Below are 13,950 nucleotides of genomic sequence, written 5' to 3'. Positions count from 1 at the left end.
TGTGTCTGTCTTGATTTGGTGTCTAATTCTAAAGTATAAAGTGTATGTGTTTATGAATGTCTGTCTTGAGTTGGTGTTTAATTCTAAAGTATAAAGTGTATGTGTTTATGAATGTCTGTCTTGAGTTGGTGTTTAATTCTAAAGTATAAAGTGTATGTGTTTATGAATGTCTGTCATCCAACATAGTGTGGTGCATGTAACCTCTATTTCTTCTTTCTCTCAGGAGCTGGAGAAGGTTCTAGATGTGTTTAACATTACAATGGCACGCCAGCAAGCCCAGATGGAGGTAAGGCTTTCAGAGGGTAGTGGTAAGATAAACACCCATACCGTCACTGTACACGGGTAAGATAAACACCCATACTGTCACTGTACACGGGTAAGATAAACACCCATACCGTCACTGTACACTGGTAAGATAAACACCCATACCGTCACTGTACACGGGTAAGATAAACACCCATACCGTCACTGTACACGGGTAAGATAAACACCCATAACTTCACCCTACACTGGTAAGATAAACACCCATACCGTCACTGTACACGGGTAAGATAAACACCCATACCGTCACCCTACACTGGTGAGATAAACACCCATAACTTCACTATACACGGGTAAGATAAACACCCATACCGTCACTGTACACGGGTAAGATAAACACCCATACCGTCACTGTACACGGGTAAGATAAACACCCATACCTTCACCCTACACGGGTAAGATAAACACCCATAACTTCACTGTACACGGGTAAGATAAACACCCATACCGTCACTGTACACGGGTAAGATAAACACCCATACCGTCACTGTACACGGGTAAGATAAACACCCATACCTTCACCCTACACTTTCCCCTGAAGCCATTGATGTCACATCCCCCCTTTGTCCCTTTGTGAGGTGTGCTAAAGCTACGATTTGCACGGTAATGTGAGGGCTCCTCCTACATAGGACCCCAACACCAAAGGTGTTTAATCCTATTGTGTTTGGCATGTTTTTCATTTTTATTCATATTTTTAAGACATTTGGCACATGTATCAGACCTGCATCAAATAAACATGGTACAGGGCTTGAGCATGGTCAAAGAGCTCCGTAGTGCACCTGAGCACAGGCAATGGTCAGAATGTGGTTGCTTGGATACGCACAAGATTTGGGATGGTCATTGCTCTCATCATTTCAGACAAAGTTCACTTAGTTGTATCTGACTTTGCCCAACAGAGATGCCCGTCACACATGCATGCCTGTCTGAACGCTTTGGATTTGATATCCCAATTTAGCGTCAGTGTGCCTCAGTGGCTCCACAGTGCCTTTGAAAATGCAAATCAACTGGTCTTCTGCTTTAAAAATGCAACTCGGTTTTTTCTCCAAAAAACATAACATTTCCCAAATCTTGTCAGAGACTGCTGGTCCAATTGTCCCAACATTGACAAATGACCTAGTTTTCACTGCCTTAATACTGTACTCAATCTAGCATACCTCTACAGTTGATGGGATAGTATCTGGCTGAAATGAATCAATTTGTGCAAGTGTAGATCAGTTGCTAAAGTTATCTGTTTAAGTCCCACAGCTGTGTTCTGCTTATACCACTGCCTTCCATACACAAAAACACTGATACCTCAAATCTTTAAAACTCATGACCTTTATCACAGACATCTCAAGTAACTATAGATGCAAACCTATAGTTTATCATGTGCATACAGAATGTATCCTGTGTTATGTCAGCATGGTTGAGGATCTAAAGTCATGTGAAATTGTGTAATTAATGTAGAAGTGTGATGCATCAAATGATGAACTTCAAAGTACACTACGTTATGCTCTGTGTCACTTCTTCAGGTCATTAGGTCAGGTCAAAAGACGTTATGCTTTGTGTCACTTCTTCAGGTCATTAGGTCAGGTCAAAAGACGTTATGCTTTGTGTCACTTCTTCAGGTCATTAGGTCAGGTCAAAAGACGTTATGCTTTGTGTCACTTCTTCAGGTCATTAGGTCAGGTCAAAAGACGTTATGCTTTGTGTCACTTCTTCAGGTCATTAGGTCAGGTCAAAAGATCGTGGCCACAAAAGGAGGTGCCCAGAAGCAGAGTGGAGGATTCTTCAGCAGCCTTTTTGGGCGGAAAGGAAGTGGAAAGAGAAAAGAAGGGGAGGGTGAGGAGGAGGAGGAGGACACAAAGTTAAAGGGTGAGTAGGCTCTCTGAACACCAAAGTTAAAGGGTGAGTAGGCTCTCTGATCACCAAAGTTAAAGGGTGAGTAGGCTCTCTGATCACCAAAGTTAAAGGGTGAGTAGGCTCTCTGAACAAAGTTAAAGAGTGAGTAGGCTCTCTGATCACCAAAGTTAAAGAGTGAGTAGGCTCTCTGAACACCAAAGTTAAAGGGTGAGTAGGCTCTCTGAACAAAGTTAAAGAGTGAGTAGGCTCTCTGATCACCAAAGTTAAAGGGTGAGTAGGCTCTCTGAACAAAGTTAAAGAGTGAGTAGGCTCTCTGATCACCAAAGTTAAAGAGTGAGTAGGCTCTCTGAACACCAAAGTTAAAGGGTGAGTAGGCTCTCTGAACAAAGTTAAAGAGTGAGTAGGCTCTCTGATCACCAAAGTTAAAGGGTGAGTAGGCTCTCTGAACAAAGTTAAAGAGTGAGTAGGCTCTCTGATCACCAAAGTTAAAGGGTGAGTAGGCTCTCTGATCCCCAAAGTTAAAGAGTGAGTAGGCTCTCTGATCAAAGTTAAAGAGTGAGTAGTGAGTAGGCTCTCTGATCACCAAAGTTAAAGAGTGAGTAGGCTCTCTGATCAAAGTTAAAGAGTGAGTAGTGAGTAGGCTCTCTGATCACCAAAGTTAAAGAGTGAGTAGGCTCTCTGATCAAAGTTAAAGAGTGAGTAGTGAGTAGGCTCTCTGATCACCAAAGTTAAAGAGTGAGTAGGCTCTCTGATCACCAAAGTTAAAGAGTGAGTAGGCTCTCTGATCACCAAAGTTAAAGAGTGAGTAGGCTCTCTGATCAAAGTTAAAGAGTGAGTAGGCTCTCTGATCAAAGTTAAAGAGTGAGTAGGCTCTCTGATCACCAAAGTTAAAGAGTGAGTAGGCTCTCTGATCAAAGTTAAAGAGTGAGTAGGCTCTCTGATCAAAGTTAAAGAGTGAGTAGGCTCTCTGATCACCAAAGTTAAAGAGTGAGTAGGCTCTCTGATCACCAAAGTTAAAGAGTGAGTAGGCTCTCTGAACAAAGTTAAAGAGTGAGTAGGCTCTCTGATCACCAAAGTTAAAGGGTGAGTAGGCTCTCTGAACAAAGTTAAAGAGTGAGTAGGCTCTCTGATCACCAAAGTTAAAGAGTGAGTAGGCTCTCTGAACACCAAAGTTAAAGGGTGAGTAGGCTCTCTGAACAAAGTTAAAGAGTGAGTAGGCTCTCTGATCACCAAAGTTAAAGGGTGAGTAGGCTCTCTGAACAAAGTTAAAGAGTGAGTAGGCTCTCTGATCACCAAAGTTAAAGAGTGAGTAGGCTCTCTGATCAAAGTTAAAGAGTGAGTAGTGAGTAGGCTCTCTGATCACCAAAGTTAAAGAGTGAGTAAGCTCTCTGATCACCAAAGTTAAAGAGTGAGTAGGCTCTCTGATCAAAGTTAAAGAGTGAGTAGGCTCTCTGATCACCAAAGTTAAAGAGTGAGTAGGCTCTCTGATCACCAAAGTTAAAGAGTGAGTAGGCTCTCTGATCAAAGTTAAAGAGTGAGTAGTGAGTAGGCTCTCTGATCACCAAAGTTAAAGAGTGAGTAGGCTCTCTGATCACCAAAGTTAAAGAGTGAGTAGGCTCTCTGATCAAAGTTAAAGAGTGAGTAGGCTCTCTGATCAAAGTTAAAGAGTGAGTAGGCTCTCTGATCAAAGTTAAAGAGTGAGTAGGCTCTCTGATCACCAAAGTTAAAGAGTGAGTAGGCTCTCTGATCACCAAAGTTAAAGAGTGAGTAGGCTCTCTGATCACCAAAGTTAAAGGATGAGTAGGCTCTCTGATCACCAAAGTTAAAGGGTGAGTAGGCTCTCTGATCACCAAAGTTAAAGGGTGAGTAGGCTCTCTGATCACCAAAGTTAAAGGGTGAGTAGGCTCTCTGATCGCCAAAGTTAAAGGGTGAGTAGTGAGTAGGCTCTCTGATCACCAAAGTTAAAGGGTGAGTAGGCTCTCTGATCACCAAAGTTAAAGAGTGAGTAGGCTCTCTGATCACCAAAGTTAAAGGGTGAGTAGTGAGTAGGCTCTCTGAACACCAAAGTTAAAGGGTGAGTAGGCTCTCTGATCACCAAAGTTAAAGGGTGAGTAGGCTCTCTGAACACCAAAAACATTGGAATGATGAAAAGTATGTTGCATAACATACAAATGATAAAGTCATCAATGGGTGAAGATTGTGTGGTAATAAATGGGTGAAGATTGTGTGGTAATAAATGGGTGAAGATTGTGTGGTAATAAATGGGTGAAGATTGTGTGGTAATAAATGCATAGCATGTGTTGTGCATCCACAGCTCTGGATGCCATCTTGACATCAGAGGAGAAAGGAAAACTCTACACTGCCATTGGCTACAGTGGCAGTTCACATAATCTTACACTGCCAAAGCAGGTTTGTATAGAAGTTAACCATTTGCCTCAGTAAAGTCTACTGGGACAAGTAGACCTTTGTAGACCTTCTTAAATGATAAAACCTTGGGATAAATCATTGCCAGTGTGATTCAGCTAAACTATATCAAGTATTCACTAATTTAAAATCAGGAAGGAAGTTTCTCCTAGCATATGATTTACTGTATGTCTGCCTTGAAGAACCTTAATATGATACCACCATTAACAATATAATAATAATAATAATACCAAACTTTATTTGTATAGCACCTTTCATACAAAACCATGCAGCTCAAAGTGCTTAACAGCAAAGAAATTGCGTGCACAAAGATACGTTGGAGAGGTACGTTTTTAGCTTTCTTTTAAAAATGTTTAGCAAGCTGGCTTCCCTGATATCTATAGGCAGTGTTTTCCATAGCTTTGGGGCGTAATTTACAAAGGCTGCGTCCACGACTATCTTACGGCTGTTGCTGAGAACCTCCAATAAACCAGCATTAGATGATCGCAGTGTTCTTGAAAGCAAGTATTTGACAATGTAACTTGGTCCTAGCCCATTAAGGGCTTTGTATATAAGGAGAAGGACCTTAAAATCTATTCTAAATGTTACCGGAAGCCAGTGCAGAGCAGCTAAAACTGGACTAATGTGCTCTCTCCTCTTGGTTCTAATAGCCGATGAGCTAAAGTCTCTCAGTTTTTTTTTTAGGGAGGCCAGTTAGAATTGCATTACAATAATTGAGCCGGCTTGAAATAAAGGCATGAATCAGTTTTTCAGCATCTTTTTGATTTATAAATGGTAGTACTTTAGGTATGTTTCTAAGGTGGAAAAACGATGTTAATGGGGGACTTGAAGCTTTGATCTGAATCTAAGATAACGCCAAGACTTGTAACCTCAGATTTAATCCAGGGAGTTAATTTCCCCAAATTATTAAACAGCATTTCTCCTTCTGTTTTAGGGCCGACTAGTAGGATCTCAGTTTTGTCTTAGTTAAACCTTAAGGAATTATTGCTCATCCACTTATTTATTGCCAAAAGACAGGTAGTAATTGAGTTTATAGTTGCAGCATCATTTGGTTCAGCAGAGATGTACAGTTGTGTGTCATCCGCATAACTATGAAAACATACATTGTGTTCTCTAATGATGTCCCCAAGTGGCAGCATGTATAGTGAGTAGGGCTGTCAATAGATACAAAAAAAATTAACTAATTAATCGCACATTTTGAAATGAATTAATCACGATTAAAAGTTTGTTTTTCTTCTTAAGACTAAATCTTATAAATAAACGAGTAATCACTTCAGACAGCGTGTATTTTAGACATTTAATTGTATTTTTTTTTAAACACAATGGTGCCCCTCGATGGTAAATCGTAAGAATTTTCCCCTGAAGCAATTCTTCCTCAATTAGCTCACTGTCCTCAACTATGTTGATGGGCCGACAGTCACCCGCAACCCAAATGGTAACCTTTTCACGGACTGGTCTAGTTATTTTCCTAGAGAAGTTGTGGAGTGTGGGTTGGCGATCTTCTAACCTGGGACTGCTTTCTGTCGGGGTGCTTTGCATTAAGGTGATAACTTCAAGACGAGCTGCTTCTGTGATAGCTAAATTCAGCTTGACAAATGCTACATACAACTTTAGTTTTGTCGATTGTTCCGTCATTTTGGCTCTTAAACAGAGACTTTTTCGCCCAACAATCCCTCAGCTCTCTCCATCTTCAAATACCGCAGTGGTTCTCAAACTTTTTCTGTCATTCCCCACTTTGAACAAGGGGGGGTTTTCAAGCCCCACCTGTCCCTCATCGCTCCCATAAAATGGTTGGCCAAGCCATTGCCCGAGGGGACACAGGTTCGAGTCTGGCCTCGCTTCCAGTCATAACTTCATGTTCTATCCAAATAAAGGCATTAAAATATATATATATATATATATATATATATATATAGTATATATATATTTTTTTTAAGTTGCGTTAATTGCGTTCAAATATTTTATCGCGTTAATCGCGGCCGCATCAATCGCATAGATTAATGCGTTAACATTGACAGCCCTAATAGTGAGAATAATAATGGACCAAGGCAGCTCCCTTGTGCAACCCCAAAACAGATGTCATGTTTCTTAGACACATGATCTCCAAGCCTGACGAAAACGTTCTCCCTTTGATGTAAGTTCTGAACACAGTCAGAAAGCCCAACTAACTTTTCAAGATGATTGAGTAGGATGTCATGGTCAGTTGTATCAAAAGCTGCGCTTAGGTCTAAGAGGACAAGGATTGAGACCTTATTTGCATCCAAATTTAGTCTGAGGTCGCTGATTACTTTAGCAGTTTCAGTGCTCTGGTATGCCTGATTGAAATTTGATTGAAATTTCTCCAGGATATTGTTTTCTTTTAGAAAGGAGTTTATTTGCACTGAAACTATCTTTTCAAGTATTTTACTAATGAATGGAAAATTGGATATCGGCCTATAGCTGGTCAGTGCATTACCATCTAGGTCGGGTTTCTTTAGTGAGTTTTACAACAGCTGTTTTGAATGCATCTGGGAATCAATAAAACAATGTTTAGATTAGATTAGATAAGACTTTAGTGGGTGTTCCCCACACACACACAGCGCTGGTGGCTGATGCTTCATCAGTTTAAAGACACTCTGTAAGAAACAACAGTTATTAAATCAACAATACTTATTTCTGTGTTGAGTGCCACACATAATTAATCACGCCCAATATGAGTGGAGTTATTATGTTTACATGACATTTAGGATATATTTCACATGCTAGAAGAGCCATCATGCTCAGATCATCCAAATAAAGCATCTACACTAACACATAACGCATAACGCAACACTGCTATAAAGCACTGCCAGTTAATAGGACTGAGCGGTTAAATTGAAGACAAAATGTAATTTCCTGGCATAGATCTTTGAAAAAGAAAACTATTTAAGTTACTTAAGTCTGCTTGAAAGCAGCTTGAGTCCTTCATACAATACCTTGTTAGATCTTACGTGTGTGTTTCAAAGTAATATTGCTGTGGATGATGCCTGTTTATGAGATCTGTTTCTACATCTGTGTTCTGTATTTCACAGTATGTTGCTGTGGATGATGCCTGTTTATGAGATCTGTTTCTACATCTGTGTTCTGTATTTCACAGTATGTTGCTGTGATTGTAAGTGTTAAGCTGATGAAGACTTCCATCACTCTGAGGGAGGCAGAGAATGTTCCAGAAACCCTGAAAGTCCAGATGGTTGATCTCACAACTAAGATCTCACAGAGACCAGGAGCCCAGGCCATCAAGTATGGAACACTTGGTCAACAATAACACTATGCCAACTCAACATTTAGCTAGCTTAGCTTTAAATAACAACCACATTTTATCAATGATCATTAGTCAAGTATGTCACATCATTATTAGTAACAATATTTATTGTTTTGGATCTGAATTAAAATAGATAAACACACATGGACAAAATTGTTGGTAACCTTCCGTTAAAGAAAGAAAAACCCACAATGGTCACTGAAATAACTTGAAACTGACAAGTAATAATAAATAAAAATGTACTGAAAATTAACTAATGAAAATCAGACATTGCTTTTGAATTGTGGTTTAACAGAATCATAAAAAAAAAAAAAAAAAGTAATGAAACTGGCCTGGACAAAAATGATCTGAGAAGCTGTTTGTGTATTACATCATGCTGTTATCGTATAGTTGAACTAAATATAGTAGGAATGTCTTTTAAAATACTGACACAGAAAATATAAATTATATAGTTTTAGAAAGATACTCTCACTAGTGTATTGGAGAGCCATACCCCATGAGATTTGACTACAAGGAAATTGGGAGAGCATACAGTTGCTTTTATACCACTAGGCTGTTGTTATAAGGACTGAATTATTAAAAAAAATAAACAATAAACAAGGCGCATCGATTCCAAGGAACTGCTTTGCTAGGAGATTTTGAATGATAACGTCTTGACATTTATTTCATGTATAGCTCAAACTTTCTGGTCCTTTCACTTAAAAAAGATTTGTACATATTTTTCTTCCCTGCTGCAAAAATGTCTTAAACATCACCCTTTCCCCATCCTACCCAATGTCACTCTAAACATGTTTCTGTGTATTCTAGGTTGGAGGCTGGCCTGGAGCACTGGTACTCTAAACATGTTTCTGTGTATTCTAGGCTGGAAGCTGGCCTGGAGCACTGGTACTCTAAACATGTTTCTGTGTATTCTAGGCTGGAAGCTGGCCTGGAGCACTGGTACGTGACGGGGTTACAGCAGCGGGGGCTGGTGCCTTCCATCATTGCATCAATGGGCAGTAACACCTCTTCATTGCTCAACATTCAATTTGAAGTGAATCCTGAAGACACAACTGCTGATCAGCTTCTGTACATCCAATCACAGCCTGTGGAGATCATCTATGATGCAGTAAGATGTCATACATTCAGATACACAGTAATGATATACAGTACCAGTCAAAAGTTTGGACACACCTTCTCATTTTTTGAGAAGTTTTTTCTTTACTTTTATTATTTTCTACATGGTAAATAACACTTTTTTTTGTTTAGTACATCATTCCATATGTGTTCTTTCGTAGTTTAAATGTCTTCAGTATTAATCTACAAGGTAGAAAATAATAAAAGTAAAGAAAACACCTAACACAAAAATGAAAGGTGTGTCCAAACTTTTGACTGGTACTGTATAAAAATATCAACATTGTGGCTCAGACAGGCCCACCACAGTCGCTCATGAACACCAGCAAGATCAAAGAGAATGACTAGGCCCACCACAGTCAGTCGCTCAGGACCACCAGCAAGATCAGAGAGAATGACTAGGCCCACCACGGTCGCTCAGGAACACCAGCAAGATCAAAGAGAATGACTAGGCCCATGAGCTACATGTTCTGAAGACATTAGATGAGAGATAACGGAGTACGCAAGTCAACCGGAAGTTTAGAGTTTCAGTGTTAGCACCGTAACACTTCCTGTTTCAGTGTTAGCATCGTAACACTTCCTGTTTTAGTGTTAGCATCGTAACACTTCCTGTTTTACTGTTAGCATCGTAACACTTCCTGTTTCAGTGTTAGCATCGTAACACTTCCTGGTTCCAAAGCCCAGGACTTGGCCCCACAGCAGCAGAAGCCCCCAGACACAGGGCTTTTTTCATTGAGGTTTTTCTTTTACTATAACCTTTATTTTCCAGCCTCTGATAAAGCCAAATGTTTGTCTCAAATAGTCTTTATCTGTTTTAACTGCAAATTATTGCTTTTTATTATCATTATTATTATTATTATTATTATTATTATTATTAGTGAAAATGTCAATGGATGTGCTTGCCAAAGCATGTGATATTTACAGCCTGGTTGCCCTGTCTCCAGCCATATATGGTTGCCTTGACATGAGCCTAGGGGCCACTCCTTGATAGCGTACCATCCCTGCAGATCCATCTTTTCCTTCCATCTTTCCCTCCAACTCCTTCCTCTGATCGTTTCTCAGTCACGCTCACATTTGGCTGCCTGAGGTACTGTTGGCTGAGGAGCGCACTTCTTGCTCTGACTGGGGTATCCAGGCGCTGTGCCAGGTCTCACTGACACATTGATACATGAGAGACCATGATAAATCACAATCTGCCAAACACAAAGTGAAGAGAGCATTGGGTGTCGGTGGACAATCTGGAATAAAAAAAGAAATCAGTGATGTTAGGTAGCTTCTTAGCTAATTAATTTACACAATATATTGATTAGTAACACAACTGACAGAAAACAAGAGCTTAACATTGTCTCGGCTTTTTGACACGTCTAATATCTAGTAACTTATTTTTGATGCTTGTGCTGTGCTCTATCTCACTTTGTAAGGCACATGATTAGAAGAGACCGTCAATGGCACCATACCGATTTGTTATTGCAGTAAAGCCCTTAGATCTACAGATACCTAAGATCTTTCTTGCTTTGCTGACGTTCCAGGTTACTATCAACACCTTGGCAGAGTTTTTTAAGGCAACAAAGGGGGTTGACTTGGAAGTCCTTACCTCGGCAACACTCATGAAACTAGAGGAGATAAAAGAGAAAACTGCAGCCGGTAAATTTTACCCATGCATGCACACACACACACACACACACACACACACACACACACACACACACACTCACACAGAACTGCATGCATATTCTCTCCTACACATTCACATATAGCATATGAATGCATAATCTGTCATAATGAAAGCTTCTCAAAATGTAAAACTTTTTCCACAGATGCCACGATTAGAATCTTGTGTTTTAAGGAGATGGTTCAGGTGTGATAGTGATGCCCAGTCGTTGTGGGTGGTATCATGGTTTACCAAGTTAGGATATGCATTAGCCCTATATAACCTCTCACTAAAGTTAGGATATGCATTAGCCCTATATAACCTCTCACTAAAGTTAGGATATGCATTAGCCCTATATAACCTCTCACTAAAGTTAGGATATGCATTAGCCCTATATAACCTCTCACTAAAGTTAGGATATGCATTAGCCCTCTATAACCTCTCACTAAAGTGCCACACATAGAGGAGTCCTCTCCCCTGTCCTGCAATCCTCTTCATTCCTTGTCATCTTATCATTGCAGTCTTTCTCAACTGGTGGGTTGCAAAAGTGAGTTGTATTTGATGTCAGACTTATTGTGCAGGGGGAAAAGTTTGTAGCTTGTTTATGTTTATATTTTATGCATTAAACAGGGTCATGATGAGATTGTATAGGCCTATGTTTGTGTACTGTGTGTACTTTAAGGAAATATATTTGAGTTGTATAAAATCAGCACTCCTAACACCGAGCCAGTTGAGAACCACTGTGTAACTGTAATGCAACACTTTTGCATTATGTGATCTTCATTTATTTAAATTGATGTCTTGGTAGGTTGTGCTATTTGATTGACTGAACAGTATCAGAACAATGTTAATAATTGGATTTAGCGTCATTTTAAGTTTTGGTAATAAAAATAGTCATGGGTCAATAATATAATGGGGTCAAACATGTATTAACTATTTATCCTAATGGACCCAATGACCATTCCCTATGGCATAGGTGTATTTTGTACACTTCACTTTTGACTTTTTCACACATGAAGAATCAGATCATTTTCCTGCTGATAATCTATCTATATCAGTATTTTTTGTGTGAGGTCCGAAGGTCTGAGATAGTTAAGTTACTTAAAAAGTGAAGATTTCAATTTAAACTAAAGGCATGTTGAAGATTTTGATGAGATCAGGGAGGTAAGTTCTGCGATGTCAATCGGTGTGAAGGATTCAAGGAACACACCAGATCGTATGGGTGTTTCTGACGTGGGGTTGATACATGTGGAGAAGGATTCTGTTGAGTCGGAAAGGCCTGGGAAGCCTTGAAGAAGCATTGATACCTCTCCCCATTGAGGGAGTGAATGTTTGACTGCATATATGTACTAGATGTGTTTGTGTGTGTATCTGAGTGTTGTCTTCTGATCTGTACAGGTCTGTCTCACATCATACAGACACGGAAGGTTCTAGACCTGAGAATCAACCTGAAGCCCTCATACTTTATGTTGCCATCCTCGGGCTTCAATGATGCTGAATCTGACTTGATGATACTTGACTTTGGTAGTTTGCAGGTGAGAAAAGAGAACATACAGTAATAATCTCATAGTCTCATTTTTTTGTAGGGAAATGAGGAGAATAAATTGGCTGCAAGATTACATAAATTATAATGGTAATGTCAGATGATTAATGGGTGTGTTTTTTGACCACTGACTGTATGTCCCACCAAAGTCAGTCAATGTTACACTCTGTAATTTAGCTATGAAACATTTTTTGAATGGTAATATGTCAAACATTTGCATTTGTAGTTAACAAGTGTGGATCAGGCCTCTCAACAGTTTTCAGCCAGCTCATCCCTGGAAGAAGTAATGGACCAAGCTTATGAGCGATATTCACTAGAACTGCGAAATGTTCAGTTATTGTACTGCAGAGCAGGTATGGATCAGCTCCACACACACTTCTTCACAAGTTGGTTTTGGTTCTTGAGTCTACACTTAAGCTATGTTTTCATTTCACACTACCATGTATCAGTGACTATGCATCACACTGCTTATCCTTGTGTTCGTTGACTTTTACACAAACCCCTCAAATGGTTTGTGCCATTCACAGATGAGCAATATCAAATCATCACAAAATCTGAGAAAATGTGCTTGTGTGGTGTATTAAATAAACATAGGGTTAACTGTGCTTGTGTGGTGTATTAAATGGACATAGGGTTAACTGTGCTTGTGTAGTGTATTAAATAACATAGGGTTAACTGTGCTTGTGTGGTGTATTAAATGGACATAGGGTTAACTGTGCTTGTGTGGTGTATTAAATAAACATAGGGTTAACTGTGCTTGTGTGGTGTATTAAATAAACATAGGGTTAGCTGTGCTTGTGTGGTGTATTAAATGGACATAGGGTTAACTGTGCTTGTGTAGTGTATTAAATGGACATAGGGTTAACTGTGCTTGTGTGGTGTATTAAATGGACATAGGGTTAACTGTGCTTGTGTGGTGTATTAAATGGACATAGGGTTAACTGTGCTTGTGTAGTGTATTAAATGGACATAGGGTTAACTGTGCTTGTGTGGTGTATTAAATGGACATAGGGTTAACTGTGCTTGTGTGGTGTATTAAATAAACATAGGGTTAACTGTGCTTGTGTGGTGTATTAAATGGACATAGGGTTAACTGTGCTTGTGTGGTGTATTAAATGGACATAGGGTTAACTGTGCTTGTGTGGTGTATTAAATGGACATAGGTCAGAACTGGAAGGCAGCCCATCAGAAAGGCTCCTCCCCTCAGCACATACTGCAGCCGATGGATTTCACCCTCCAGCTTAGCAAGTGTATGGTGGACCAAGATGCCAGGATGCCAAGGTGCAGTATTTTACATGCTTATCATTATTAGGATTCGAACAGTTTACATGCCATTCATAATTATGGTCCAATGAATGTAAAAACCAACATGTCATTTTTGATATTGTGGTTGGATTTTCTTCTGATCTTCCCAACACTCAAATGGCTTAATGAGAGCTGTGATAATTAGGTAAATGAAGAAACCAACACCACCTTAGTGAACACAGCCTAACACTGGCATTCCTATGGTAAGGGTGCTGCATCCAGGGAGATGTGCTGTTTCCATAGGAGTCCCCTCAGTTGAGATGTGCTGTTTCCATAGGAGTCCCCTCAGTTGAGATGTGCTGTTTCCATAGGAGTCCCCTCAGTTGAGATGTGCTGTTTCCATAGGAGTCCCCTCAGTTGAGATGTGCTGTTTCCATAGGAGTCCCCTCAGTTGAGATGTGCTGTTTCCATAGGAGTCCCCTCAGTTGAGATGTGCTGTTTCCATAGGAGTCCCCTCAGTTGAGATGTGCT

The 13,950-nt window shown here is 39.9% G+C and overlaps 1 protein-coding gene across 1 annotated transcript in view; it reads left to right on the top strand.

Annotated features, from left to right (window-relative positions):
• vps13c (vacuolar protein sorting 13 homolog C) overlaps positions 1-13,950 on the top strand; it is a 127,745-nt gene that overhangs the window by 25,552 nt on the left and 88,243 nt on the right. The window contains exons 16-24 of the mRNA XM_031569761.2: positions 224-286; positions 2,025-2,175; positions 4,478-4,572; positions 7,703-7,845; positions 8,783-8,975; positions 10,510-10,624; positions 12,030-12,166; positions 12,401-12,527; positions 13,338-13,455. Coding sequence (XP_031425621.1) covers positions 224-286; positions 2,025-2,175; positions 4,478-4,572; positions 7,703-7,845; positions 8,783-8,975; positions 10,510-10,624; positions 12,030-12,166; positions 12,401-12,527; positions 13,338-13,455 — 1,142 coding nt within the window. The remainder of the gene's footprint in view (positions 1-223; positions 287-2,024; positions 2,176-4,477; positions 4,573-7,702; positions 7,846-8,782; positions 8,976-10,509; positions 10,625-12,029; positions 12,167-12,400; positions 12,528-13,337; positions 13,456-13,950) is intronic.

Source organism: Clupea harengus, chromosome 6 (genome assembly GCF_900700415.2).
Source record: "Clupea harengus chromosome 6, Ch_v2.0.2, whole genome shotgun sequence".
Taxonomy (NCBI): domain Eukaryota; kingdom Metazoa; phylum Chordata; class Actinopteri; order Clupeiformes; family Clupeidae; genus Clupea; species Clupea harengus.
Note: the sequence above shows the minus strand (reverse complement) of the source record. Positions and strands in the feature narration are given on the sequence as shown.